Below are 26567 nucleotides of genomic sequence, written 5' to 3' on the forward strand. Positions count from 1 at the left end.
CAGTCAGTCAGTTAGCCGATTAGCCGGAGGCGCGTAATGGAAGCTCTAAGTGCACGCAGCTCATGAGGGGCTGTCGTATTGGAGTAGCTTTTTATTAATTAATTAGCTGCACACAAAATGGCCCATAAATCTCTTAGCGGCAAGACAGGGCGACCCCTTGGTCAAGGAGTCCTCTTGGCCAGGTCCGGCTATAAATGGCAGCGGCACATGTCTAACGGTAATTAGTTGCCCACTCAAGTGACCATCATGCACATCACGGTGAGTAATCTCCATGGTTTTGTCCGAGATCCCAGCTCCCACTGATTTTGATTCCCTCATTCAAACCAACAGGTTGTTTGCCTCTTATTCACCTGGGGCCTGAGCCGCAGTCACGCAGCCACAACAATCCTGCATGGCAACGGACAGGTGGCCAGTGCCATTTCCCACCAGAGCTTCACCAGATTATCCTCAGCGGAGCCACTAGCCCTGCAGTCCCGAAAGCAACCACATCAGCTGCTCGTTCCCTCTGCCAGGATTGTTAATCATCACCAGGCAGTGGAACGACAGCAGGTCGAGAAGGTCTTCCAGGCGGCAACGGCGCAGGCGGAGGAGGTGCCTGTCATATCTGGACAGACACCCGCCCATCTCACCTACGCTGCTCATCCTGTGGTGCACCAGATGCTGCCAAGGATTAAGCCAGTGCGAAACATAAGCTACGCCTCCCTGATCCCAGGACCTCGCAGCCTAAACACTCATACGAATCGGAATTTGTCACCCGTTTGAGGTGCTGTATACTAAAGTCTTGGAGATAGAAATTTAGGAACAAGTAAATCATAAGTTTTTACGGATAACGCACATCATAAGTTTTAATTATATTTTCCAATTTAACTACTCAAACATAAAGCAGTAACACTTAACACTCACATTCGACTCAAGTGCTTGTGAATGAAACTCGAATACTTGTTATCAAGGTTCAACTTACTTGGAGATCCCAAGTTGATAAAGCAATAATCAAAAGCTCCAAGCTGTACTATTATTCCTATTACTATAACTATTATTATTTGCATTCAAATATCCACACAAGTACACACACCCAAGTTTCGCTTGTCAATATTTTCGTTTAGGCAAATTCTCTTCACTATAATAAGTATTTTAAATGTAGTTGAAATACTTTTCGACGACAAATTATTAAGATTCGAGAAGCCAAAATTTGGTATTAACATCTGGACTCTCCGAAAAGGAGTGGGGGCAGCTAGCTAATCGAGGGATGAATGCTCGGCTGATCCTGAGGCAGCTTCCCAATCACTTGATCTTTCGCATCCTGCACTATTCCCTGATCTCCCAGCAGCTGCGGGACGAGCTGGTAGTTTCTGCAGGATCCTTCAGATTAAAGGGGGGTGGAAACAAGGTGCTGGAGTGGCAGCCCTTCGTCCTGTGGCTTGCCAACCTGCTGCTGAACTACGCTGGCGATATCCTGGGCAACCTGCTCTTGGGTAGTCTGCCATTGGAGCCACTGTGCAATACCGCAGATATCCTGCTCAGTTCGTTGATCTGGTGAGTGGGATCAATAGCGCTCAATAAATTAAAATTAAATAGTTTACTGGTGCGTAAGGAACTTATTTATTTTGTTTATATTAAGCTTTGTTTCCACTCAAACAGGTACTGCATCTTTTACTGTCCTTTTGACCTGGCACACGCCGTGACCAGCACTTTGGCCTTTCGCATCCTGGCCACCGCCATGTCGACAATTAGCCAAGTTCAGCTGATCGATCGAGGAGTCCATTTGGCGGGACAGGTCTACGAAAATGCACCAATCCCGATGCTAGTGGTGGGCACTGTCATGGGCAGTGGAGCCGAAGTACTTAAACCGATGGCGAGTCTTTTAATCAATAGATGTCAACGCAACCAGATGGCGTACCTAAAGTTGAGCAAGTCTGTTACACTAAAATATTAAATAATAAAATCGAAAACTTAATATTTAATTTTTTACAGCACTTCAAAGGTTGCACTCTTCCTCTCCCTCCTCTTCATGTTGGAAATCTATAAAAATCCTATGATTATGGGCATTAACAGGCATCAACTTATGGTCTACATCCTGGTGATGACCACCGCCTTTAAGTTCCTGTCGCTGTGCTATCGAACGGATCATATCATTTGGCTATTGGAGCACCATATACGGTACACCCTTTTTGGTGGCTTCTCCAGGGACTTAAGCAAGTTCTTCCAACGCCTGCTGGAGCCTAAAGTCCGGCGAACGTGGGCGTTTACGGAATTTGATTGAGACCCTCGTGTGCATTGCGCAATCGTATCAAACCACACGCTCTACACCTTCCTCGCCTGATTGAGGTGGTGAGGGTGTTGGGGGGCTGCAGGTCTAAGCGGCTTAAGTTACCGCCCCGTCCAGCCAAGCGATTGGTAGATGTCTCGCTTGATCGGGTTACGTATGCTAATCAGCTTAGAAGCGTCCACTGGTGGACAGAGGAGCGATGGAGCCACGGAGGAAGCGGAGGAAGTGCTCGGTTACGGCCACAGGTTAGTGGATGCTCCAGTGTGCTCACTCAGCTGTCGAGTGAAATTCATGCCTGACTATAAATTCGTGCCTTTCAATAAAAACTATAAAACTAGACAATAAAATGATTTGTTTAATTTGCAATATAATAATATAATAAGAAAATTAAAGTTTTATAAGAGTAAAATAATAAGAATTTGTTTCTAAAATATTCCTTATAATATATTTTTTATCAGAAAGTATGCATTGCTTAATCTGCCCTTGCCTAGATAAATTATATTTCCCATGCTCGAACAAAAAACTTATCAATATGTCACTCTATAAAAAAGTTAATAACCGCAAGAATTTGAAACCAAGTCCGAATAAGACTAAGAAGAATCCATCAGCCATCATCTCGATCCTCTGTCCAGATGGCGATAAGCCCAAGAAGGAAGCCAAGCCCAAGAAGAATTCCGGGTCGGAAGAATTTCAGGCCAAGGAATGTCCCCGACCGAAAAGCTTCAAGCCACCAGAAGAGCGGCGAATATATCTGGAGCAGGAGGTGGTTCCCATTCTGATGGAGGGCATGTTGGGATTGGCCCGCGAAATGCCCCGCGATCCCATCGGTTATCTGCAGAAGTTTTGGCTTGACGACAAGCACAAGTGTGACATTCCATTGCCGCAGAATATTCTATAGCTTATAGCTCTGATGTAACCCAATCAAATTTCAAATTGTCAGCTAATTAAATGTTTCTGATTCGACTTTAAGCTTACTCAATGATGCATTTCTTTGATCAGTCAGGCGAAGAGATTCTGTACCGATTTATGGGCTATAAAAGCAGATATTCCAATCTCAAACTGCATCATTCATTCGACAGTTTGCGGACTTAAAGGGAGACTGCATAATCATGTCTAGATTGGTAAATTATTTCTTACTTTCATTGCAAGGATTTATTAAATATATTCAATATTTCAGTTCCTGCCCGTCTTGGCCGTTGTGCTGGTTTCCGTCGGAGCTTCGCATGCAGCTAGCTTGGAGTGGCCCTCGAATCTGGTGGCCCTCAGTTCGGTCAAGTCCTCGCAACTGCTTCCGATTGCCAGCGAGGATTCCGTTGAGCTGGCCGATGGCAGTTCGGGAGCCGTCAGCTCATCCGCTGCCCAGCCGGAAGAGCAATCCCAGGAGGAAGCGGAAGAGCAACAGGTGTCCTCCGCATCCAGTGGCAGTGCCGATCCGATTGGTGCCCGTCTTGTCTCTGCCGGAATCCCCGTCTCTGTGCCTCTTCCTCTGATCCTGGCCGCTCGTAATGGACTACGAACCGTATTGACCATCCAGGAGCCAGCCGTGGCCAAGGTGGGCGAGGTGGTGCAGCACGTGCCCACTGCTGTTTCGCATCAGAGCCAGACAGTGGTGCACGATCACCGCCGATTGGTCACACCCATAGTGGCTCCCGCAGTTCGCACCACCCAGGTGATTCGCCAGCAGCCACCACTTCTGTGGAGCGTTGCCTCCGATCCCCGAGTGGTTCTCATCCGCAACTAAGGATCCATGCCAAAGATTAACACGATGAACTCACCAAAGCTATGATACTTCTATTCTTAACGCCCTTTCTGGATTTAATAACCCACAAAAAGCTGTCACCTCTACGTCTTTCTTCTTCTGCCATTTTCTGTAGATTTCTTCTGTAGTGTGCTTTCAATAAAGATTTCGCATTTGCATTTAAATGATTTGTGTGCATTGCTTGATTATTTCTTTTCTACATCATTTCCAAAAAAAATCAAAAAGAAAAGGGTACATTTATATACTTATATTTAATCTGTACCCGTCGGCTTAAGTAACTTTTTAAAACTTCCTCTTCTCCATCGGCTAGCAAGTAGCCCATTTAAATCTATGCCTTTACCCATCTTATGTAAAATTATTGTCCTGCATTTACGTATTACGAACCCATTGCATTTTCACTTATCTGGCTCGGATTCTTGGGCGTTGTTGGTGCGACAGGAAATCAATAAAGTTAACACAGAGACCAGCCCACGACCACAATAAATATGCCACATCCGCCCCCCTGTTCCCATCGAAATCTCAAATTGTGTGCAATCAAGATCTCTGGAGGATTAGGGCGGCACAGGGTCTGGGTTAACGCCCAAGCTCTCTTCTCATGTTCAAGGGCTGGGACCATTCATTTAGAATTTCTAGTCCATTCTCCAATCTCGAGTACTCAGCTGGACTATAAAAGCGGAGGATGGAATCGCCAACGAACAACAGTCAAGTGAAGTGAACTGAAGCAAGAACATGTCACAGAGAATGGTAAGCGAAGAGAGAGGCTTCTTCATACTTTTAAATGTAAAATAAACAATTTTTGTCCTTTTAGAACTTATCCTTTGCTCTCTTGCTATGCCTTTTGGCACTTGGAAATGCCGATCTGCAAATGTACCATCCCCTGATGACCCTGCACCACCCACCAACTTTTGCCAAGGTGGGTCATCTGGTGGAGCATGTGCCCACCGCAGTTTCGCACCAGAGTTCCACCATCGTTCATCGCAGTGTTCCAAGGATAACATCACTGTTGACACCCGCTTTGAGATCCACCTATCTGAACTATCCCACCTGGAGTTATCCACTCTTCGATGGCACCAACACGCTGTACAGAAAGTAGGCATCTGAATTGGAAACGATTCGAATAATTGGGCTACCGAACTTTGGGTTTGAACAATAAAACAAAAGCCCCAATCCCCTAAAAGCACTGTGTTTCGCATTCTGAATGGGGAGTGTGGCCTAATCCCAACTGGATTCAGGGGAGACGGCTGTCAATTAGATTTTGCGCTACGCTGCACTTCTGATTGGGTATTGGGTGGCAGGATATGATTCAACTGACGTCACCAGATGAGCAAACAAACGCACGAAATAAGCAATGCTTTGGTATCCTGTTCTCAAGGATATTTCAGGGGAGTATTAAGTTGAATGAAGCAGCTTGTGGATCCATCTATACATTAACCTAATTTATTCCCATTCAATTTTCCAGCATGAACACGAAATGAATGAGTATCTCACACGTCTCATACCTCGCAGTTGGAATACTTTTGGGTGCATTGGTGCAAGAATGATTGACGTGCCGTACGCAAATGTTTCGGCATTATTTCAGGATCTCGGAGGCTGTTGTACTCTCCTCAATTTCCATGGGAATGACCCAGGGTCAGTAGCCGAAAATCTAGCAATGTTCCCAGAAGTGTCGAGGAGGTGACGAATCTATGGATTCAGGACTTTCACCCAGAGTGTGTGTGTGAAATGTGTCTAATCAAAAAGCACACAAATGGAAGCCCTGAGATGTGTCTATCATTTCTTTTAAAAACTGAGATAATGGAGTTTCAAATGACACAATGGAAATAACGAAAAACCCTGAACCCCAGAGAAGGCCAAAGGTTAAGTCCCGGCCGTTGGTGAAAAGCCGGTTATGCAATCGGCAAAAGACTTATTGATGTCAATTAACCATGTAAACAACCCGCTGTGCAAAATGACGCAGGGAGTTCAAAGGGGTAACTAATGCCCTGGCATATAGTATATAGTTCGGCATTATCGGATTACACAAGACGGCGGATGTAGAGCCCCTGCATTAAGGTCAAAGCATCAAGGTGGCCAGAGCAGTTTGCTTATCGATTGATGCACAAGTGCATTGTCTCTGGCGAGCACTCAATACCTGTCATTTACAGGAAATCCAGGCATCTCAGTGATGCAATTCGAAAGAGGCGTAGATTCCATTGCTTCCCCTCTCCCTCTCCATCCACCGTATCATCATCATCATCATCACAATCGTCATCATGGGTATTGTTTCCCAGTCTGCTGCACAGCAGCCTTTTGGGCTCACACCATTTAAGGCAGATGGACCGCCCGAAAGGCTGCTCCGCACAACCGGACAATGATGGCCTCACTGGTTCCATACCCAGAGGTTCATAGCATCTCCCTGGATCCGGGCTTTGATTGGGGCTATATGGCATGGCCACTCTCAATTGGCCCAGTGGGTGATTTGGGTGCTCGACTGCTGGGTAATCGGTTTGTTTGTCTATCACAACCGCCATTTGAATGCATCGTTATGCTGTCATCTTGGCGACTCTAAGCACTAAAAGGGCCAGCCATCCCGGGGGGTACTACAGGGAATTTAATAACTTAAATCCAGAGAGGACGGAGATTGAAATTCCGTCTCCGCAAATCAAAGGAAAGCCACTTAGCATAAGTGGACGGCCGCAAAAATCAAGCTTTCCCAGAACTTGGGCCCCCAAAAACATTTTAAATATTTGATGTAATCGAGAAGTTTCAACTTAAAGCGCAATTATTGGGTAACTTTCGGAGGATGGGGGTTTCACTTAAAGCGGAAATATCTGCGCAGGGGCAGAACAGACTCCCCCACCCAAACTTTCCGCTGTGGCAAGCAACGGTTTTCAAATTAATTTACAAATGTTCAGAGCTTGTAGGTACATTTTGTTGAGCCGAGATGAAGACAATAAGCCGAGTTAAATGAGCCAGGCCGTAAAAGAGTAGTGAAAGGGCAGCAGCAGCAGCAAAAGCATTTGATGCGGGTGAAATAATTCGGGATATTATGTAATAACCATGGGGAATAAGTGGGAGCAAAAGATGTCTGCTGGCGACATGACTCACCCACTCCGCCCCATGCATCCGTATGCATATCACACAATGTGGGTGAACGACCTTGATGTTTTTGGCCAACCATGATGATTACAATAATAAACTAATAAAGCAAAACATACGCATCGATTTTATTACCAGCCATTTCGCAAATAACACTGCGAATCGAAGACGAAAACAAAAGCGGCAAACTCATTCGCATGCCAGGCACACACAAGCCGAATCGAAGCCACAACCAATCGACTCCCAATATGTGAATCATAAGCCATGGGCTCACTGCACCGCACTCGAGTGCATTATTATGCAAGCGCCCAACAAATCCAACCATGCGATGCTGGCCACAAACTTGACTGGGGTTTCCCCAAGGCCCAAAGCGGTTTAAGCCGGCAGCAGGCAATCAAGAATTGAATAGGCCAACAATGCGAGACCAAAAACTTCAGTTCGGTTTTCTTGGGATTTTCCAGCGGCGGATTGGCGAATACTTTTTGGGCAAATCCATGCCACAATTGCAGATGCAGTTAAAAGGCGAAATGCAGTAAAAATTACTTAAGCTGATATAGTTAATTAGTAAAGTACTTGATTGAGTATAATTATTATTAATGTTTGGAAAAAGTGCATATCCCCAGATAAGCATTAAAAAACAAAGTTCATAGGTTATTAAAATATATAAATAATGAATATCTATAAATTAATTTAAGGAGCTTTAACTGAAACGAACATAATATATAGCTAAACTACCTTATTGAACACAGGGAAGTGTTCTTGGGCCCTTCCTATACACCCTGTACACTGCTGACATGCCATCTCCCGCAAACAACGCCGAAGTCCCCCCGGCTCAGCTGCTCCTGGCCACTTACGCCGATGACACTGCCATGCTGGCGTCTCATCCTTCACTGCAAACTGCCTCCAACGCGGTCCAGGATTGGCTGCACGCAATCGAAAAATGGACTGCCAAATGGAATGTGGCCATTAACTCCTCAAAGTCAGCCTGTGTAACTTTTTCCCTGCGACCCGGAACCTGCACAGATCTGACCTTCAATGGAAGCCCTATCACCAATGCTAGATCGCACTGCTACCTAGGAGTTCATCTAGATCGGAGACTGACCTGGGGGGCCCACATCACGTCGGTCAAATCAAAGTCACTGGCGAAGCTAAAAAAGCTCGACTGGCTCTTCCACTCCAGCAAACTTCAAATGAGCTCTAAGGCTCTTTTAATCAAAGCCATTCTCGCTCCAACGTGGAGTTATGCCATCCAGGTGTGGGGAACTGCCGCCAAATCCCAGCTTAATAGGCTCCGTGTGGTCCAGTCAAGAGCTGCACGTCACGCATCTGGGCTCCCCTGGTACGTGACGAACATAGTCATCGAAAGAGATCTGAAAGTTACCCTTCTTGGGGATCAGATTAATTTCCACAGCAGCCGTTATGCCGACAGGCTTATGGCCCACCCGAACCGACTAGCAACTATCCTAGCTGATCCCATCTCTCTCCGAAGACTGAAGAGGGTACACCCCAGCGATCTCCTTACCCGGAGGATAACATAACATATTACATTTTCTTTTGTACTTTATAATTAAGATACCACTTGGTCTCATTTATATTTATCACACATTAGGTTAAGTTCAGAGGAATTACTGAACGATTCCTTTTGAAATCTTAATAAATAGAATTAGTTACTCGTAAAAAAAAAAAAAAAAAAAAAAACCTTATTGAATTTCAATCTTCGTACTTAAATTTTGTGTGCTACTTTGATTTTATTTCCCCTCAAAAGTTAAGCACTAATCCATAATCGATATACGATGTATGTAGTCGGCTTAAAGAGATTGCCAAATTGTCTTTAGCCAAATGGTGCGTGTGGGTGGAAGACCTCAACTTGTTGAGCAATTGACACAAATCTAAGTCAGGGAGTCGGCACTTCAGCCTTGAGCCAGTGACAATATTTCTTTCTTTTTTTTTTTTTTTTGCTTTTGGACTTGAACTGCGACAGTTCGGTGTGCGCGAAGGTGGAAGAGAGAAAGGTATGGTGAGAGAAAGAGAAGGAGAGAGTGATTCAGTCGAAGGAAGCTAACAAAGTAGAGCAAACACGATTCCCACACAAATCCATTTGGACAAACAATTAACAAGTTGGCCATAATCAACATGGGCTATGTTGTAATAGTGCGGCCCAAGAAATGTGCAAAAAGTTGGAGCGCACCATAAATAGAAATGAGTATGAGCCAAATACGAAATGCAGATCCAATAACGAGCCCCTGAACCTGTAACCCCATCGGATTACAAACTGTCCACCTGGCATTAGTTGTCTCCGGCGAGGTCCAAGTTCAAGTTCAGTTCATCACTCACTGGGATTTACCAATAGCCAAGTTTCAGCTAACTACCAAAATTATTTTTATCAGGAAAAGCAATTTAGATAACAGTAAGCCGTATTGGTAGATACACTATGATAGAGGATATAAAATTTAAACTTATAACGTGTTATAAAGTATTTATTATTTTATTATATATTATATATATTCTTATTTATATTATTCTGCAGATTGTACAGCAATCAGTTTATTAATAACGTCAAAAGTGCTTAAATATGCTTTAAAAATGATATATATTTATATGTAAATAATATATGAAGCTTTTAGGACCTAATGAGTTAATTGATTATGAAAATCATGTATGCTAGTTCTCAAACCAGAGTATAGCAAACTTAAACATCTCGAAAACACATGTATAAGTTACTGAATCACAAAACTATATGAATTTAACATTTTATAGATAATATAATTTATTAATAATGTATTAAAATCCATTTCCATCTTATTGATGTACCTCCCAAAAAGAGGGTAAGTCGAACGGAATTCAAAACGATGCGAAATAAGGTTCGACGCACCTCCTTCAAAAAGTGCTCGAAAAGCCCAAAGTGCTCGATAGTATGAGTCATAAAAAACCCGATGGTCAAAAACTACGCCACACGCTTTACGCTGATTGATAAAAACTCCGTGAATTAATCGCAACCAAATTGCCAAAAGGTGTTTGGCAAACAACTCAGAGTGGCGACAATAACAACTCAGGCAAATCAATGTGATTAGCATAATTTTCGAAGCTCTGGTGGTCATTATCAACTTTCTTGGAATGCTTAACATAAAACGCCACTTAAGTGGGGGGGGCTAGATGAACGACTGCAGCTCATCGAACCAAGGTCAGTAACACAAGTGGAAGCCACCGGAGCCACTGAATCACAATGAGACTCACTCCGGGACAGCACTGACCATACACAACACAAACGCAAACCTGATAATGATTGGGATTTAAGGTAGTGGCACGCGAACGTGATCATCGTGAATAAGTTTGGGGGGAATGTCTCTAATTTTTATGAACTTCGGGTAATTCCGCCAAGCTTTTTTTACTCACAGTGAGCTAGGTTAAATAAAAATAAAACGAAAAAAAAACCGAAAATAAAACGAGTGACCGACTGATGACGTTTGCATTGACCATGGGTTAAAAACCAGGCGATTTGAACTGAACTGCAACCGAAAAGAGAGGCAGATGTATGAAGTAAAAAAAAAATGTGGGGAAAGATGAATGTATGCCAAAAGATCCGGTTTGAGGCAATGCCCAATTTTACCCTTTTTCACGATGTTTTTATTATTCAGCGGTTGCTCCTCTCTGACCCAATTCATAATTGCAGAATTGCATAATCCCGGTTTCTCAAGCAACGCCTTTCCGGGAAGCTAAATTTGGTTATTCAAAATTTGGTAAAATCGTAAAAAAAAACAAAGCCCCATTTGGATGTTTAACACGGGCAGTCATGTTTAAGAGATATGTTGAATGTGATGATAGTTTCTGAGTTTCTGACTGATAATGAAGTTATCATAGTGATATTTCCGCCTAGACCCTCGTTTACTGACCTCCAGTAGTTTGGCAGAATTGGGGATTTGAGAAAAAACCCAGACGAAAAATGATTGCCCACAAAAATCAACACTAACAGCGAGAAAGAGGGGTTGCCAAACATTGTCGTCGTTGCCGCTTTTGTATCTTTTGTTTTGGGCTACCGATTCGCAAACTAAGGCGGTATGAAAGCTAGAAGGAGACGGAATCAATGCAGACAGAGACAGCGAAACGTTGGAGCTTGACGTCGACGCTGCGCATGCGCAGCTTTTGTATAAAATGTGCGCGGCCAACGAAAGCGAAATCAGTGAACGATCTGCAGAGCAACGAAGAGCACAATCGGTGCAGAAAGTGAATGAAGTGAAAGGATAAGAGACTCAGTAAATTGCATAAGGATTATCCGAACAACAGTCATAACTACACAATTGGATTAATAAACTTGACACAAAAAAGGTGAGTGAAGTGAGCGAAATTACCACAGTGAACTCAAGTGAACCGAAAGCAAATTAATTTAAATTAATGGCTATTAGTTGTGAGTTGTGAGTCTGCAGCACATGAAATTATGGTTGTTGCAAATGTACCTACATACACATAATAAAAACTCTTGGCCAAGAGCCTACGCGTCATTAAGCCAATCGAACAAGCGAAACTTTCACTGCGAACACAAAGGAAAAACCTAAAAAATTTCCCAAACCCAACCAATCGGCAGTTAGCATCGCTTACGAGCACTTCTCGCCAAAGAAAATCCAAGCGAAAAAGTGGCCGGCAATTTGCAATGCAACGCTGCGCACAACTTCCGGCCGAAAAAGCTGGCCTAAAGAAATCCAAAGATACATTTACATAACTGGAAAATATACTTTGGAGGCACTTGAAAAAATCCACAAGAAAACTAAAATATAACTAGATGAATAAGATGGCTCTACATAATCATTTAAAATATATAATATATCTTCTTATTTAAACATTCCATTCCTATTGGCAAAATTTTAATTCTGGCTTCCTATTAGTTACTCTATTTACTCAATTTACTCTATTATTGAGTTACCCCTTAAACCAATATTACATTCCTGATTGATTTTTTTGCTAAGTGTAGCCGATCTTTTACAAAATCCGCCCACGCTGTGAGCCGGTGACATAACTGCAATGCAAACGACCATAAAAAAAGGCTGAAAAGAAAAGTGAATTTTACCAAATAAAAGAAACACGAAGCGGAAAGCGGCTGTCAGGGCGAGAGATCAAGTTGAGCGATGGTCGCCAGTGGGATTGCAGTCGTAGGCTTGCTAAATCTCTGTAGGAACATTACCTCATAAATTACGGGAGACCTGAAGCCAACGATCCAACCAGCCCCTCGCCATCCCAACTCGCATTTCGAGCAAAAGTAACGTACAAAATCAGGCAATTAAGTGCGACGGTCTGCGACCTCCAACGAAAGTAAAAGTCTTATACGAGACTCTGAGTCACGGTGAAGATTTCGTGATGCTAACCGGTTTGGGCATCGGATTCGGTTTTGTTACGGATTGGTTAAGCCAAAGATGGTATAGGGGATCGGTAGCTAGGTGGAGAAATGTAAACTGGCACAATGACTTGGGGTAATGGTGTCAAGCTCGCCACTTATGTCATAACCAATCATGACTAAACCTCTTCATTTATTTTCCACTCAAAACAAAAGGCGACAAAGATGGTCAATCAATCACTAGATTAATGTATCCGTAAATATTAGAGAATTGGTATCCTAAGATTATCCTATCTAATCATTTCAGGCTTCACAATGAGAATAAGAACTAGCCTTTTGGCAGTTGTACTGCTGGCCACCGCCTCCTTGGCCGAGGAATCCAACTGGGGCAATGAGTGGGCGCCCATGGAGGATGCCATGCCCAGTCGCCGATCCGTCGATACCAAACCCGCCGAACAAGCTGACATTCAGGGACGTTACCTGGTCCACGAGTCCATCCAGAGCAACAGCACCACCCAGATCGACGAAGTCATCGAGCAGCTGATCAACTCCCGCCGTGAGGGTCGTAATCTGGGGGAATACGATGCCGTCTATGCTGATGGTAATATCGATCAGGCCCTGCAGCAGGGAAACGACATGCAGGCCCGCAATCTTATCCGGGATAAGCTGTGTGGATTGGGACTGATGAGCTGCGATGTGGAGGAGAAGCGTCCCTTCTACTCGACCATCTATGCCCAGGGTCCCCCACCACCATCCGGCTTCAGCGGTGGTCCCTATGGTCCAGCTAAGCCCATGCCCCCACCAAGCTACTTTAGTGGTCGCCCGCCAATGGGTGGACCTCCTGGATCTTACGGACCTCCGCCAAGCTCCCTGAACTCCTTTGGACCTCCGCCCAGCTCTGTGAACTCCTTTGGACCTCCCAGGAAGGTGGGATACGAGGGACCATACAAGCCAATGTCTGGACCTTACAGGCCATCTGGACCCGGTGGCTACCTGGAGCATCCTCCACCATCCGCCATTGACGGCTCATCCGACGGTATCACCTACACGAAGCCACCACCCGGAGCCCTGATCTACGACAGCAAGCCACCAGGACCCATCTACACCGGAGGTCCTTCTCTGGGTGCTGGACCCGTGTTCACAGGTGCTTCGAATGGAGTTCCTCCATACAACTACGAGAATCCCGCGGGTGGCATCCAGGGTGCCAGCTCTGCTCCCAATGGCTTCTACTCGCAGCAGTCTTCAGCTTCCTCCTCCTCGGCCACATCCTCCAGCACCAAAGTGGTGGTTGGAGCACCGCTCGATGCTCTGCAGCAACATGTGCATCATCACTATCACCATGTTGAAGGTGGAGAGGGAGCCAAGGTTCCTAGTGTGCCAATTCCCATCGGAGCTGGCCAGACCATTAACACCGACTTCAGTGCCCTGGCCCAATCCTCTGCCACATACACGCCCTCCATTCAGACTTCTTCCGGCTCCAGTTACTCCCAGTCCAATGCTTTCAATGCTGGCTTTAATGGTGCTTCTCAGGGTGGACTTCTTTCGCAGAACGGTTTTGGAATCTCCCAGAAACCCACTGGAGATCTGTACAAACCAAACTCTGGAGATCTGTACAAGCCCAACTCAGGCCTAGGAAACTTTGGCAGCAGCTCCTCTGGAGGATTCAGTGGATCGCCCAGCTCCAGTTATCACAGCCAGAACCCGGACTACTACAAGAAGGAGCTGCAAGGTGGAGCATCTAACCAGTACAATGGCATCTCTGGTGGTTACCAGGGTCAGGGACAGTACCAGAGTGGCTATGACACCTCGCGCCAGCAGATCGTCGACTGCCAGTGTGTGCCCATCTCTCAGTGTCCCGCTGCCGATCGCATTGGTCGCAAGGAGGATCTCATTCTGCCCATTGATCCCCGCAACCTGGGCAAGGACATTGAGGCTCTGAGTGACGATGCTCTGTCCAGCAATGCTACCACTACTGCTGAGGCTAAGAAGGATGAGGAGAAGGCGGACAAGGATGACAAGAAACGCACCCGCCGCCAGGCTGATCAAAAGGATGACGAAGCAAGCGATCTCTCACTCGATGCTCAAGGGGTAAGTCCATAGAAGTCAATTAGTTTAAGTAGTGCCCAACTAATGCCAAATCACACATGGTTCACATGGAGCACTAATCGAGTTCTAGCCAAGCTCCTCCCTCCCACACACACACATCCAATCAACCAATCAAACAACAAATCAATCAGTCAATCAACAAATCAAACCAATCTGACAACTGCACCCATCGTTCAACGCTCCAAGCTCAACTAAAATACCAGAGTGCAAATCGGTTCCGATTAGACCAGTCACTAATCCCAGAACTAAACCAGCTAACCAAGCACGACCTTTGTGATCGCACGCCTGCAACCCGAAACATGCAACCTGCAACCGGCAATCAGAAATGGAACTCCACCTCTAGCGTTCTTATGTTTTCCCCTTACCAACAAATAGAGACAGTCCCCGCTCGAAGGATCTCCATTGGCATTGCCCGCTCTCCAGGCCATCGAGCTGATCCAACGCAAAGTGCTGCCCACCTACGGTGTCAGCTTTGGTCTGCCCTATCCCAACGGCGGGTATGGAGGCTATCCCTCGAATATCCTGGGTGATCATGTACCCGCTCAAAACCCGTACTTTGGTTCGGTGGGTCCAAATGGTCTGAATCTCGGTCTGGTGAATGTGAATCCTTTGGTATCGGTTCAGGTGGCCAAAACAGAATATGGCGAGAAGGTGGTGAAGCCACTGGTCAATCTGCATGTCACCCCAAATGCGAATCTTATCCAGAAAGTGGGAGACTTCTTTAAGCGGAAGCCCACCGAAGCGTATAGTACCCATTACCACCATCACGATCATTATAGTGGCTATGAGCACCACGATTACGATCACCATGACCACCACTCTTATCCGCATTTCTATGGAGGATCTGGCCCGGGTCCCCATTTCAGTGTGGAAATGGTCCCAAGTACTCCCATCTTTGAGTATCACAGTGGCCCTTCTGTTCAGTATCATCACCACCACGAACCGTCTCCCTACGAGAGCTCCTTCAACTCTATATATCCCGGATCCAGTCCCGATTTCGGGGGCTTTGGCGAGTACTCACAGCATGTGGAGCGAAGTGCCAATGTGAGCGGTGGTGATACAGACAGGCCATCGAATTCCGGCCGTCGTGGCAAACAGTTGAACCTGGGACCCCTCTACAACATTCCCACTCCGGCTCCTGGTGAGGCTGCTGGCAGTGATCGGATCACTTTCCCCCGGGATCGAAGGCGCAGGAGCGTTGAGGATGGTGTGTGGGCGGGAGCAGCTCCTGAGGAGCAGGTAACCATGTGTGGCTAAAGCATTAAAGTGCATTTAAAAGGGTCAATAGAGTATTAAAGTCCATAACTACAAAGTTCAAAAATTGCATGAGAAGTCCAGTCCAAAATTATCGAACTATTTTGTATAACTTTTTAAATATTCTTGTTTGTTTATTGATAAAATTGGAAATTGGAGAAAGTTCTATGGCATTCAAAGTTTTTAAGAGACTAAAGTTCAAATTCAGATAAGATTGTAACCATTTCTCCAACATTTATCTAATTACGATCGCCTTCCTTGATATTTTCCAGCGTGCCTATTATGGAAACCGACCCGTGGAGAAGACCTGCCGCATCAACGAGGTCTGCTGCCGTCGTCCACTGCGTCCCCAGGCTCCTCCCCAGCAATTCGGTCGTTGTGGAGTAAGGAACGCCGCTGGAATCACCGGTCGCATTAAGAATCCCGTCTACGTTGATGGAGACAGTGAGTTCGGCGAGTATCCCTGGCATGTGGCCATTCTGAAGAAGGATCCCAAGGAGTCGATCTACGCCTGCGGTGGCACCCTCATCGATGCCCAGCACATCATCTCCGCTGCCCATTGCATTAAATCGTAAGTTCTAAAGTCATAGCAGTATCTTTCACCAGAGGATTAACCACTTGCTTCTTCCTATCCAGTCAAAATGGCTTCGATCTTCGTGTGCGTCTGGGCGAATGGGATGTCAACCACGATGTGGAGTTCTTCCCCTACATTGAACGCGATGTGGTTTCCGTGCACATCCATCCCGAGTACTATGCCGGCACTCTGGACAATGATCTGGCCGTTCTGAAACTGGACCAACCCGTTGACTTCACCAAGAATCCGCACATTAGTCCCGCCTGTCTGCCCGACAAGTATTCCGATTTCACTGGAGCTCGTTGCTGGACGACTGGATGGGGCAAGGACGCCTTCGGCGAGCACGGAAAGTACCAGAACATTCTGAAGGAGGTGGATGTACCAATCCTGTCGCACCAGCAGTGCGAGTCCCAGTTGAGGAATACCCGTCTGGGCTATAGCTACAAACTGAATCCCGGATTTGTTTGCGCCGGCGGAGAGGAGGGCAAGGATGCCTGCAAGGGTGATGGCGGTGGCCCATTGGTGTGCGACCGGAATGGAGCCATGCACGTGGTCGGAGTGGTGTCCTGGGGCATTGGATGCGGCCAGGTGAACGTTCCCGGCGTCTACGTTAAGGTCTCCGCCTACCTGCCCTGGATCCAACAGATCACCCAGAGCTATCAATGATTAACGGATCAGCTGGCTGACAAGGAGGAGGTGACTGGCTACCATGCAAATATCCCCGGATCCATTCCGGCTGACACCTCCTCCGATGAGTTTGTTTTCCACTTCTGACCGAAGCCATCTTTCAACACTCTCTCGTACTTCAACTCCCGAATCGTTTCGATAGTGGCATTCGTCATCGTATTTATCACTCCTAGTTATTACGTCTCCTTGAATACCTGTTATATTTTGTTATGTATATTATTCACTTCCCTTCACTTCACTTGTTGACCCACTCATTATCTACCCACAGTTGTTGCTCAATTGAAGACGTACCGTCACCATTTGTTGATATTAATTGTAACGCGAATCTTGTACACCGAGTTCCGATTTTGTCTTGTAAAATAGTGTTTGTCATAACTTATTTATTTATGTATTTGTAATAAATAATTATGTATTTAAATAAAAAATAATAATTTATATAAAAATATGTGTCATTCAATATGTTACTTGGGTGGGGAAAATACTAATATACAATAACTTAGTTCGCACTTAAAGGTTCATAAAATGAACACATATAGAAACTGGTCTAAAAAAAATTTTCAAAAAGCTTTGAGAATCAGAATTTTTAGTATGCATCGCTAACAATATGTTTATAATATTTTTAGCTTGATATTGTTTCTAAAACTGTTAATACCAATACACAGAAATAATTGTGATAATTTCGCGTTAACTATTAGTATCCATGTTTTTTACTTTCAAAACTCTATTACATATGTGATTAAAATGCTATAGTATTTTTAGATACCTTTTTTTTTGGAAGTGGCTATCGTATATTTATAATAATTTTCCTTCTTTACCAACTACCTATAACGGTGGCGCCTCCTACGGTATATTAGCATTATATAATTTTTCAATTAAGAAAAATATTTAAATTTTGATTGAAAAATTCCCCCGTTCGTAAATTGCCAAATTTCGTGGGCTAGTTAATCTGAACGAAAGCGTAATCCCTCAAATGGCTTTCAATGCACCGATGCACCTTGAATCCCATCAAAAGAGCCACTTAAAGTTCAATTACAAAGTAGTGCAGCACAAAATGCAAATTAAATTTAAAACATTAACAAACCCGAGCAGACCGACCACTTTACACTGTCCGCTTGGTGCAAACAAGCGTGCCAACGAACCATTAAAAAACGCCACCGAATTTTTGGCCCAAAGGCGGTCGCTTCAAACTTCCTCGATGGGGTGGAATGGATGGAAATGGGTGTAAAGGTGCCATGTGTGTGGACCCAGCTCTCCAAATAGTGGGCAGAGCTATTCAAATAGCTTGGAGATGGAAAATCATAACATGCCCGCGATCAGTTAAATTTAAAAACCGCAACCGACTTTCCGCAACTTGAAAAACTTTATGCTCGGCTGGCGGCTCTGAAAGACTTATAAATTGTACACTTCCATTCAATTTGAAGTTCAATGCAGTTCCAGCAGCGCTAGCGAGATGTACGGCCAAGGATTACGTTTTCTTCTCGCCCAGCTTGTCTTGGGTAAGCCGGGGAATACCCTTTTATAAGGAAGTGAAATGTAATAGTGATCCGTTAAGAACAAGATATAATAAATATGCATTCAAACAGATGAAAAGAGATAAGTGATAGTTAAAATTATATCCAAATATAATGATATTCATTAAAGAGATTTTCAAAAATGACCAGGATATCTAAATCTTTAATCATAAGTAACAAAGTTTTAAATTTGTACACTATTCGGGTAAAAATCCTTCTTAAATCTTGTTTTATATCCAAATACCTTCAGTGCTCCTTTTGTCCGACGTCTTGGGTCGCCTGCACAAGAGGAATGGCTATCACTACCGACCGCAGCAACCGCCACCAATCCACCAAGGTGGATACTTTGAACCCCATCTGCCGGCAGTGGAGCCTCCCGAGCCAGAGAAGACACAACATAGCCCCAAAAGCTACTACACCACATCGGGAGGTGGCTCCTCAGTTTCCAGCAAGGGATCCGGTGGTTATAGTATTGGCAGCGGCCTGCGTTCCATTGCCCAGGGCTCGGCGGATCAGGCCCACAGTGCAGTGACCAACCAGCATGCAGCTGCCAAGCAGGCGGCCTATATAGCCCAGAATACACTGGCACAAGCCGCATCCCAGGCGGCGGCCACTGCGCAAGCGGCTCTGGTGGGCAAGCAGGTTGTTCTCCAGGAGTTGGAGCAGCAGGCAGCCGAGGCCCAGAGATCTCTGTCCCGCGAGCTAGAGCAACTGAAGACGGCCAAGATCTCCGCCAGATTGGCACAGCAAACGGCCCAAGCAGCGCATCATCACATATCCGTGCTCACAGCTGCGGTAAATAATGCAAAATCCGTGGCCGAACAGGCTGAACAAACCTCCACGGAGGTGAACAATCAACTGGCCTCCCAATCCCAGATGGTGGGTCAGTCCAAGAACCGATTAGAGCAGGTCGAAGAGCAGTTGCACCAGGCGCGCGTAGACTATGCGGCCACCAAGGAGTCCGCCCTTAAGGCGGCCAATTCCGCAGCTGCGGCTCAGGTGAATGCATCCAAGGCGGCCCAGCATGCCACGATCGGATTGCACGAGAGCACGAATCCATCGGCCCACGGGCACGATGGTCAGGAGTTGGGTGGCGAGGAGGAGTCCTACGATGAGCACCTGGACACCAGTGGCGGAGAAGTGGGGCACACTGGCGGAGGAGAGGAGCTATCCGAACATATTCGAACTCCATATTAGTGTGGGATTAACTATCACTGGATTTTATATATTAAACTTAGTTAAAAGTCATATTTATGTAAATATAATTAATGCATTCAAGTCAGACTCATGCGGCTGAGAGTTATCAGCACTTAATGATGTATAAAGATTATTTAATTATTCCTTAGATGTTAGGTGATCTTTAAATCTCTGAAAAATAAAATGGTTTCAAAAATATTATACTGCTCAAAAAAACTGGTTCTGGGAGACAAGGACATGATTTAAACATTTTAAAACCGTTTATTAGTTCTGGGAAATTGCAAATTATTTGCGTGTTTTTTTTATTTAGCAAGTTAAATAATTATTTAGTCTAATTAAAAGGAAAGCTGGTTTTAAAATTACCGCGCAGCATTGCCAACACACAAAAATTACTTTTTATAACAGCCCTCTGCTAAGTTTCAACAGCCCGTTAACGCAGCCGGCACAGCTGTTCGACCTTCCCGGTGACTGGCAAACTCACTGTTTTTATAACTTGCAACAAAAATTCAATTAAAATAGTGAAATAACCCAGTAAAATGGCCCAAAAAGTGATCAAGTATATCGGTCGCACCACAGACTTTCGCGGCAACACGCTGTGGGAGCTGGTCTCGGACCTGCCCAACTGGGGAGTGGGCCGCCTGCTCATACGTAACATGTTCCAGCGATATCCGGAGCCCTGCTACATGCGGATTCTGAAGGTGCAATCCGTGGACGAGCAACCCGGCGAGATCCGCAAGGTGCGGGTCACTGTGGAGAAAACGTGGCGCGGCGTAACGCAGCCCAAGCCTGTGGAAATCTACAGCACCAGCTATAAGGCAGACTACGAACTGGTGCCACAGGATCAGGAAACAAAGTACCTGAACAACAAGAAAAAGGTTGAACCAGTGGTCCTGCCCACAAAGATTGACCTTCCGCCTCTGCTCCGCGAACTGGTATCGGAGGAAACGGGCAACCCCAATCCCCAGATGAAGGTCCACTACAAACTGACCGACAACAAAATGGCCAGATTAGCCAAGGATGGTGAAAAGTCAACAGTTAGCTTGGCTCTTGGTGTGGGCCAGCCGAAACCCGTGAGCGCCAAGCTTTACGAAGGATTATTATAAGCCTGAGGACGTTGTTGAAATATTAAATACATCTATTATACACTTAAACATACGAACATTTGATTTGTACACTATCTACACGCGGGTTAGACTCTGGAATGGAATACTATGGAATAAGAAGACTGGCATTTACTTGCAACTGCCCTCCAGGGAGCGCAATTTCCTCGTGAGATTGTCCACTTCGAGTCCCAGCACATCGAGGTTTTCTTTCAGCGTTATATTCTTCAAGAGCGTATCCTCGAGCACAGCTTGCAGTTTCTTGTTAATCTCCAGAGAAAGTTCGAGGGACATAGCCTTATTCTCGCCTCCCGCCTTCGAGGATCCACCATAGATGGCTGCCATGATCCCATTTCCGTACTTGACCAACTCGCTTTTGTTCTGATCGCTGCGCGATGTGGTTAATGCGCCGGCAGTCTGATCCCTGAGCATGTAGTGCTGCACCACCTTGGATTTCTTCTGCACCTCGGCCACCAGAGCGGCCGTGTGGTTCTCCAGAAACTCGATGCGTTCGGTTTGGCGGGCCGTGGCCTGCTGCAGTCGCAGTATTCGCTCCACGAGGACTTTCTTGGACGGTACCGCCTGGAGATCTTGCTGCTGTGGCGGCTGTTGCACGGTGGTGGCACTACTGGCCACTGTTTCCGATTCGGATGACTCGCTGGCCCGCCGACTGCCGCTGTGCATGCTGCCGTGGCTACTGGAGCGACTATGACTCCTTTGTTGAGAATTCTCCGTTGGATAGCCATTGATTGCCTGCTGACAGTTGCTGCAGTAGCTGATTGGTGTCTTCGGTTCCGTAATTCCTCTTTTGTACTTGTTCAGCTCGCGGTGAAGCTCTTTCAGCACGGTGGCATGCTTGTGCTGGGTAGCCTCAAAGTCACCCTGAACATCCTCCAGCTTCTGCTTGGTCAGTTCGTACATCTTCGTCTTTTCGGACAAATGCTTGGCCAGCAGCAGTCGCTCCTCATTTTTCTCGGATGCCTCCAAACTTAGTTGCTGCTCCAGTTGATTATACTTGGTGTCGTAGGTGAGCTTTTCCTGCTTCAGTAACTTGTTCTCAGCATCAAGTCCCTGGGCCTGCCAAAATAAAGGAAATAACATCAGATCCTCGAACATGGTATGGTTTAGGATGCATCTGATACCGGCATTTATCTCGACTGCTTAGAATTGTTAGCCATTCAAGGTCTCGGTGGCGCAGTTGGCAGCGCGTAAGTCTCATAATCTTAAGGTCGTGAGTTCGAGCCTCACCCGGGGCATGTACATTTTTTGGTTTATTTTTACTTGTACTTACCTTTGCTTCGGCCAGGCAAATATCATTCTGCAGCTGCACAATTAGTTCACTCATCTCCTTGTTAATAGTGAGTAGCTCCTGCTTTTTAACTTTCAGTTGCTCCAGCTCCGATTCGTTGTCTTGGACCAAAGCCTCCAGTTTCTGTGTCCGTTTCTGTTGGTCCATCAGTTTTTCTTCGTTTCTACAAAGAAAATGATCATTTAAACATAAATGGGATTATTGTTTGGATATATCCTGCCTCTAATGTATACATTTCCTGAAACTTACATTGTGTTCTGAGTACGCAGAAGCTGCAGTTCCTCCAATTGCCCCCTGAGTTTAGCGGAGTTAAGTAGCTCATCACTGTACGAACATTCTACGGAATTGTGCAGCTCTCGCAAACGATTAAACTCCTCTATGAGCTGGTTATGCTGCAAAAAAGAAATTTAAAACAGTTCAAAATGAAATGGAATATTTCAACACTCGATTTACCTCCGTGGTGATCTCCTGAAGCTGGTTCTGCAGTTCTTTGTTTGCTTCGCTTAGTTTTTGCTGCTCTTTGGTGAGCTTATCCAGAGCCTCAGTCTTGCTGGTAATCTCGTGTTTCAAGAGTATTGTGTTGGCTTCAAATTCCATTTTCAGTTTCTCTGTATATAAAAAAGGGAATGGTAAGGCCAGTTAAACATATATTATTGAAAAAATAAACGAACCATTTGCCTTTTCCTCCAGTTTATTCGGAGCATTCTTTTCCTCTTCCAGTTTGCGTTCTACAACCTGAAATGGGAATCAAGTTCAGTGAAGATCTAATATAAGCTTAGCTAATCGTTACGTACCGCTTTGGCTTCTGTTTCAATGTTCAGTTTGTTTATGTGATACTTGAGCTTGGATTCCAAGTGACCCATTTCAGTTTTGTACTTTTCGCACTCCCTTTGATATTTTCTGACTTCATTGCACTGATAAGGAAAAGATAAATGTTATGATAAGAGATTTCTTATCTGCAAAAATTCGGAATTGGAGCTCATGGAGGAATTAGTTTTATTGCCAATTAAGCAATTATTTGATAGTCAATCTTTCGTTGAATTATAGAAGCAGCAAAGTATTCCCACCCACCTTTTCATCGATGATGTACGTCATGCGGGACTTTTCTTCGCTTACAGCCAGGAATCTGGTGGACACATTCTTTACTTCCTTTTTGGTCTCGGCCAGCTGCTTCTCCACCGCCTCCTTCTCCTTCTTGGCGTCGATAAGTAGCTTCTCCTTCATGGCGAACTTAATGACGGTGGCTTCCTTCTCCTTGTTGGCCATTTCCATTTCCTTGCGGCAGGCCTGCTTCTCCTTGCCCAGAATGGCGTTCTCCCGCTGAATGAGGGTGATCATGTTGTCCTTCTGGATATTGGACGTACGCAGTTGCTCCAACTGCTGCTCGTAGTTGCGGCGCTGCTCTTCAAGCTGGGCCAAGCAGTGGACATGGGATAGGATGTCGTTCTGCAGAGATTGCGACGAGGTTTGCTGCAGTTCCTTCACATTTTCCTGGGCCTGCAGATCCTTGAATCGCAGACTTAGTTCTTCCTCTTCGATTGGCACTTGCTCCAGTACGGCTGCCTTGAGATCCTGCTCTATTTTGCCCTTATCCTGGTCAGCAACCTGATCCCCATAAGACTCAGTTTTCACATCGCTTTCTTCTTCCAGCTGCTGTTCAATGGAATCCGCTTTCATATCCACGTCTCCATTTGTTTTCTCCTCTATGTGGTTAGAATCCCGGCCAGAATCACCATTTTCCACGCTGGGCGGATTTTCCATCTCAGCCGGCGCTGTTGCCTGCGCTGATTCCATTATCGGATCGGTTATTTGATCATCTATTTAAATTTTACAATGAATTTCGCGTACTTTTCCTATACAACAAAAGTTTAATATTTGCAACCAGCTGTTAGTTTGGAAAAGTTGGCAGCCCTCCATGAGCAGTATGACCACAGCTGCCGCTCGGCGCGAAGGGGCACACTAATACTTGTTTTCATTGCGATTTGCTTAATGTGTTAGAATTTTAAACATGGTTTGCGCTTTGGGCATTGAAGGCAGTGCCAATAAAATTGGTATTGGCATAATTCGAGATGGTAAAGTACTGGCGAACGTACGCAAAACTTACATTACCCCACCAGGAGAAGGTATTGTCACATTCTAACTCGCCGGCTAATAAACATTTCATCATAACCAATCATTCAACAGGTTTCCTTCCCAAGGAAACGGCCAAACATCACAGAGAAGCCATCCTGGGATTGGTGAAATCCAGTCTAAAGGAAGCCCAATTGAAACCCTCTGATCTAGATGTTATTTGTTACACAAAAGGCCCAGGAATGGCTCCTCCTCTGCTGGTTGGCGCCATTGTGGCTCGGACTTTGTCGCTCTTGTGGGATATTCCGCTGCTGGGCGTGAATCACTGCATTGGACACATCGAGATGGGTCGCCTGATCACCGGTGCCCAGAATCCCATAGTTCTCTATGTGAGCGGTGGAAACACACAGGTTATTGCCTACTCCAATAAGCGATATCGCATCTTTGGCGAAACTATAGACATTGCAGTGGGCAATTGCCTGGATCGATTCGCCCGCATCATCAAACTGTCCAACGATCCTAGTCCGGGCTACAACATAGAGCAGTTGGCCAAGTCGAGCAATCGTTATATTAAACTGCCCTATGTGGTTAAGGGCATGGATGTCAGCTTCTCGGGGATTTTGTCCTACATCGAGGACCTGGCAGAGCCGGGCAAGAGGCAAAATAAGAGAAAACGGCCGCAGGAAGAAGAGGTCAATAATTACAGCCAAGCCGATCTTTGCTATTCGCTGCAGGAGACCATCTTCGCCATGTTAGTGGAGATCACAGAGCGCGCCATGGCCCACTGCGGCTCAAATGAGGTTGGCTGCGACAGTTATCCAAATTAATCTAAGAGTTAACCGTCTTCTTTCCAGGTCCTCATAGTTGGAGGTGTGGGTTGCAATGAGCGACTTCAGGAGATGATGCGCATTATGTGCGAGGAACGCGGAGGCAAACTCTTTGCCACTGATGAACGTTACTGCATAGACAACGGACTAATGATTGCCCATGCTGGTGCAGAAATGTTCCGCTCCGGCACTAGGATGCCCTTTGAGGAAGCTTTTGTGACTCAGCGATTCCGCACGGACGAAGTGCTGGTCAGCTGGCGAGATGACTAATCAACACAAGGACTTTTTTCTGTGCATCGTTTGTTTATTAAATAACTAGTGTCCATAATATCTTCATATTTGTAAAATGCGTGTGTTCAGGATGTGAACTTAGAGGGCCTGTTCCTTGCCCGTCCACTGGGGCTTAATTTCCAAAGGGTAAACGCGCTTACCCTCGATGACATAGACAGCTCCGTTCTTGTCCTTCTCCAGGACATTCAGAATGCAGCGAGAGACATCAGCGGCACTCTGCTTGTTCAACCTATCCAGGATCCTATAGGTCTCGTCACTCGTTTCCGGGAAGATGATCTTCTCCGTAAAGTTAGTGAACATGTCCGTCATTGTAGCTCCTGGACAAACAGTCACGAACTTGATGCCCGAACGTTGATAGTACTTTTCGTTCTAATGAAGAAGAGACTTAAACGAATAACCTTATTCAAGAGATATTAAAGAAATTGTAGTTACCGCCAAGCAGCGGGTGAAGTTGATGATGCCAGCCTTGGTGGCTCCGTAAACGGGAATGATGAACATTGGATCCAGACCCACCACCGAGCTCATGTTAACCACAATGCCGCCTTTGCCGCCATTATCCTTGCCCATATAGGGCAATGCGCTCAGTGTGGAATTGATGATTCCACCGAGATTTACCAACAGAGTCCTCTGCACATCCTTGTCGTTGAAAATCCCTGCTACATTGACCACAATATCGATATTGCCAAAGGTCTTGGCTATCTCCTCATAGGTGGCTTCCACACCCTTCTTGTTCGCTACATCCATCTTGACGATCATTACGCTTTGGGTGGGATGAGCGGCCCTAAGTTTCACAAACTCCTCCAGATTATCTTGCATATCAATGATGGCCACCTTCTAGGAAGCACTCGTTTTAGAAATCACTTCACGTAATAATGTGTAAAATAACCCACCGCTGCTCCAGCGGCCAGGAGCTGCTTGGACACCTGCAGTCCAATGCCTCCAGCTCCACCGGTCACCACTGCATTCTTGCCGCGAAAGGACATCTTGGTCTGGCTGATTCGTGTAGTAGTCGGTGGTATTCCTTGTGGCTTCATCAAACACTGAGCTCCTCAGTTGCACTGCTGACTTGGAGCATCAATGATCGCCGCTTTTATACCTATTTCCCAAGGGCTATATGATATATCGTTGAGTGACTTTGGTTCTACTGCAATCAATAGCTAGTTTTCCACCTGCTCTGGGTTAGGATTACGCAACTTATGCCCATATATCAATTTC

At 45.6% G+C, this 26567-nt stretch overlaps 11 protein-coding genes and 1 non-coding gene across 16 annotated transcripts; 10 read left to right on the top strand and 2 right to left on the bottom strand.

The window, feature by feature from the left end:
• The first annotated feature begins 56 nt into the window (after positions 1-56).
• Positions 57-1003, top strand: LOC6605934. Its single transcript, XM_002030711.2, has 2 exons — positions 57-258; positions 331-1003. The coding sequence occupies exons 1-2, from the start codon at positions 247-249 to the stop codon at positions 760-762; spliced, it is 444 nt and encodes a 147-aa protein (XP_002030747.1). The 5' UTR covers positions 57-246; the 3' UTR covers positions 763-1003.
• A 67-nt stretch (positions 1004-1070) lies between these two features.
• LOC6605935 (trimeric intracellular cation channel type B) lies at positions 1071-2600 on the top strand. 3 transcript variants are annotated; one of them, XM_002030712.2, is made up of 3 exons: positions 1071-1533; positions 1639-1911; positions 1972-2600. In XM_002030712.2, exons 1-3 carry the CDS (start codon positions 1247-1249, stop codon positions 2258-2260), a joined length of 849 nt encoding a protein of 282 aa, XP_002030748.1. In that variant the 5' UTR covers positions 1071-1246; the 3' UTR covers positions 2261-2600. The 3 variants fall into 3 exon arrangements, with proteins under 3 accessions (XP_002030748.1, XP_032575210.1, XP_032575209.1); XM_032719318.1 differs by lacking the exon at positions 1071-1533 and adding an exon at positions 1535-1582; XM_032719319.1 differs by lacking the exon at positions 1972-2600 and having other exon boundaries at positions 1619-1682.
• Positions 2601-2742: 142 nt separating this feature from the next.
• Positions 2743-3240, top strand: LOC6605936 (protein dpy-30 homolog). The gene has a single exon (XM_032718809.1). The coding sequence runs from the start codon at positions 2799-2801 to the stop codon at positions 3162-3164; it is 366 nt and encodes a 121-aa protein (XP_032574700.1). The 5' UTR covers positions 2743-2798; the 3' UTR covers positions 3165-3240.
• Positions 3241-3333: 93 nt separating this feature from the next.
• LOC6605937 (retinin) lies at positions 3334-4189 on the top strand. Its single transcript, XM_002030714.2, has 2 exons — positions 3334-3387; positions 3444-4189. Exons 1-2 carry the CDS (start codon positions 3376-3378, stop codon positions 4005-4007), a joined length of 576 nt encoding a protein of 191 aa, XP_002030750.1. The 5' UTR covers positions 3334-3375; the 3' UTR covers positions 4008-4189.
• A 547-nt stretch (positions 4190-4736) lies between these two features.
• On the top strand, positions 4737-5202 carry LOC6605938. The gene is made up of 2 exons (XM_002030715.2): positions 4737-4769; positions 4834-5202. Exons 1-2 carry the CDS (start codon positions 4755-4757, stop codon positions 5116-5118), a joined length of 300 nt encoding a protein of 99 aa, XP_002030751.1. The 5' UTR covers positions 4737-4754; the 3' UTR covers positions 5119-5202.
• Positions 5203-11292: 6090 nt separating this feature from the next.
• On the top strand, positions 11293-17079 carry LOC6605939. Of its 2 annotated transcripts, XM_002030716.2 has the most exons (5): positions 11293-11426; positions 12734-14514; positions 14908-15771; positions 16059-16357; positions 16423-17079. In XM_002030716.2, exons 2-5 carry the CDS (start codon positions 12742-12744, stop codon positions 17024-17026), a joined length of 3540 nt encoding a protein of 1179 aa, XP_002030752.1. In that variant the 5' UTR covers positions 11293-11426; positions 12734-12741; the 3' UTR covers positions 17027-17079. The 2 variants fall into 2 exon arrangements, with proteins under 2 accessions (XP_002030752.1, XP_032575049.1); XM_032719158.1 differs by lacking the exon at positions 14908-15771.
• Positions 17080-18473: 1394 nt separating this feature from the next.
• On the top strand, positions 18474-19844 carry LOC6605940 (uncharacterized protein CG45076). The gene is made up of 2 exons (XM_002030717.2): positions 18474-18543; positions 18809-19844. The coding sequence occupies exons 1-2, from the start codon at positions 18498-18500 to the stop codon at positions 19753-19755; spliced, it is 993 nt and encodes a 330-aa protein (XP_002030753.1). The 5' UTR covers positions 18474-18497; the 3' UTR covers positions 19756-19844.
• A 363-nt stretch (positions 19845-20207) lies between these two features.
• On the top strand, positions 20208-20914 carry LOC6605941. The gene has a single exon (XM_002030718.2). The coding sequence runs from the start codon at positions 20292-20294 to the stop codon at positions 20856-20858; it is 567 nt and encodes a 188-aa protein (XP_002030754.1). The 5' UTR covers positions 20208-20291; the 3' UTR covers positions 20859-20914.
• LOC6605942 (coiled-coil domain-containing protein 186) lies at positions 20870-24047 on the bottom strand. The gene is made up of 7 exons (XM_002030719.2): positions 23236-24047; positions 22959-23078; positions 22836-22899; positions 22618-22772; positions 22414-22556; positions 22147-22327; positions 20870-21932 (listed from the first exon to the last, which is right to left on the bottom strand). Exons 1-7 carry the CDS (start codon positions 23956-23958, stop codon positions 20988-20990), a joined length of 2331 nt encoding a protein of 776 aa, XP_002030755.1. The 5' UTR covers positions 23959-24047; the 3' UTR covers positions 20870-20987.
• Positions 22039-22111, top strand: Trnam-cau. The gene has a single exon. It is a non-coding gene; the product is annotated as a tRNA-Met (tRNA).
• A 71-nt stretch (positions 24048-24118) lies between the features above and the next one.
• Positions 24119-25389, top strand: LOC6605944 (probable tRNA N6-adenosine threonylcarbamoyltransferase). Its single transcript, XM_002030720.2, has 3 exons — positions 24119-24287; positions 24349-25034; positions 25089-25389. Exons 1-3 carry the CDS (start codon positions 24173-24175, stop codon positions 25329-25331), a joined length of 1044 nt encoding a protein of 347 aa, XP_002030756.1. The 5' UTR covers positions 24119-24172; the 3' UTR covers positions 25332-25389.
• LOC6605945 (fat body protein 2) lies at positions 25344-26433 on the bottom strand. 2 transcript variants are annotated; one of them, XM_032717686.1, is made up of 3 exons: positions 26243-26433; positions 25785-26183; positions 25344-25721 (listed from the first exon to the last, which is right to left on the bottom strand). In XM_032717686.1, the coding sequence occupies exons 1-3, from the start codon at positions 26384-26386 to the stop codon at positions 25431-25433; spliced, it is 834 nt and encodes a 277-aa protein (XP_032573577.1). In that variant the 5' UTR covers positions 26387-26433; the 3' UTR covers positions 25344-25430. The 2 variants fall into 2 exon arrangements, with proteins under 2 accessions (XP_032573577.1, XP_002030757.2); XM_002030721.2 differs by having other exon boundaries at positions 25785-26186; positions 26243-26422.
• Between the last annotated feature and the right edge of the window lie 134 nt (positions 26434-26567).

This window comes from Drosophila sechellia, chromosome 3L (assembly GCF_004382195.2).
Source record: "Drosophila sechellia strain sech25 chromosome 3L, ASM438219v1, whole genome shotgun sequence".
Lineage (NCBI taxonomy): Eukaryota > Metazoa > Arthropoda > Insecta > Diptera > Drosophilidae > Drosophila > Drosophila sechellia.

Bases quoted from the DNA above. Each gene is read 5' to 3' on its own strand.
- LOC6605939 (XM_002030716.2), top strand. From the start codon at position 12,742: ATGAGAATAAGAACTAGCCTTTTGGCAGTTGTACTGCTGGCCACCGCC. The intron at 15,772-16,058 runs GTAACCATGTGT...GATATTTTCCAG, and splicing joins GAGCAGCTCCTGAGGAGCAG to CGTGCCTATTATGGAAACCG. The intron at 16,358-16,422 runs GTAAGTTCTAAA...CTTCCTATCCAG, and splicing joins GCTGCCCATTGCATTAAATC to TCAAAATGGCTTCGATCTTC.
- LOC6605945 (XM_002030721.2), bottom strand. From the start codon at position 26,386: ATGAAGCCACAAGGAATACCACCGACTACTACACGAATCAGCCAGACC. The intron at 26,187-26,242 runs GTGGGTTATTTT...AGTGCTTCCTAG, and splicing joins TCCTGGCCGCTGGAGCAGCG to AAGGTGGCCATCATTGATAT. The intron at 25,722-25,784 runs GTAACTACAATT...CTTCTTCATTAG, and splicing joins ACTTCACCCGCTGCTTGGCG to AACGAAAAGTACTATCAACG.
- LOC6605940 (XM_002030717.2), top strand. From the start codon at position 18,498: ATGTACGGCCAAGGATTACGTTTTCTTCTCGCCCAGCTTGTCTTGG. The intron at 18,544-18,808 runs GTAAGCCGGGGA...AAATACCTTCAG, and splicing joins TCTCGCCCAGCTTGTCTTGG to TGCTCCTTTTGTCCGACGTC.
- LOC6605942 (XM_002030719.2), bottom strand. From the start codon at position 23,958: ATGGAATCAGCGCAGGCAACAGCGCCGGCTGAGATGGAAAATCCGCCC. The intron at 22,900-22,958 runs GTACGTAACGAT...TTCCCATTTCAG, and splicing joins TTGAAACAGAAGCCAAAGCG to GTTGTAGAACGCAAACTGGA. The intron at 22,557-22,617 runs GTAAATCGAGTG...TCTTTTTTGCAG, and splicing joins TTCAGGAGATCACCACGGAG to CATAACCAGCTCATAGAGGA.
- LOC6605935 (XM_002030712.2), top strand. From the start codon at position 1,247: ATGAATGCTCGGCTGATCCTGAGGCAGCTTCCCAATCACTTGATCTTT. The intron at 1,534-1,638 runs GTGAGTGGGATC...CCACTCAAACAG, and splicing joins CTGCTCAGTTCGTTGATCTG to GTACTGCATCTTTTACTGTC. The intron at 1,912-1,971 runs GTCTGTTACACT...AATTTTTTACAG, and splicing joins GCGTACCTAAAGTTGAGCAA to CACTTCAAAGGTTGCACTCT.
- LOC6605944 (XM_002030720.2), top strand. From the start codon at position 24,173: ATGGTTTGCGCTTTGGGCATTGAAGGCAGTGCCAATAAAATTGGTATT. The intron at 24,288-24,348 runs GTATTGTCACAT...ATCATTCAACAG, and splicing joins CATTACCCCACCAGGAGAAG to GTTTCCTTCCCAAGGAAACG. The intron at 25,035-25,088 runs GTTGGCTGCGAC...TCTTCTTTCCAG, and splicing joins CCCACTGCGGCTCAAATGAG to GTCCTCATAGTTGGAGGTGT.
- LOC6605941 (XM_002030718.2), top strand. From the start codon at position 20,292: ATGGCCCAAAAAGTGATCAAGTATATCGGTCGCACCACAGACTTTCGC.
- LOC6605936 (XM_032718809.1), top strand. From the start codon at position 2,799: ATGTCACTCTATAAAAAAGTTAATAACCGCAAGAATTTGAAACCAAGT.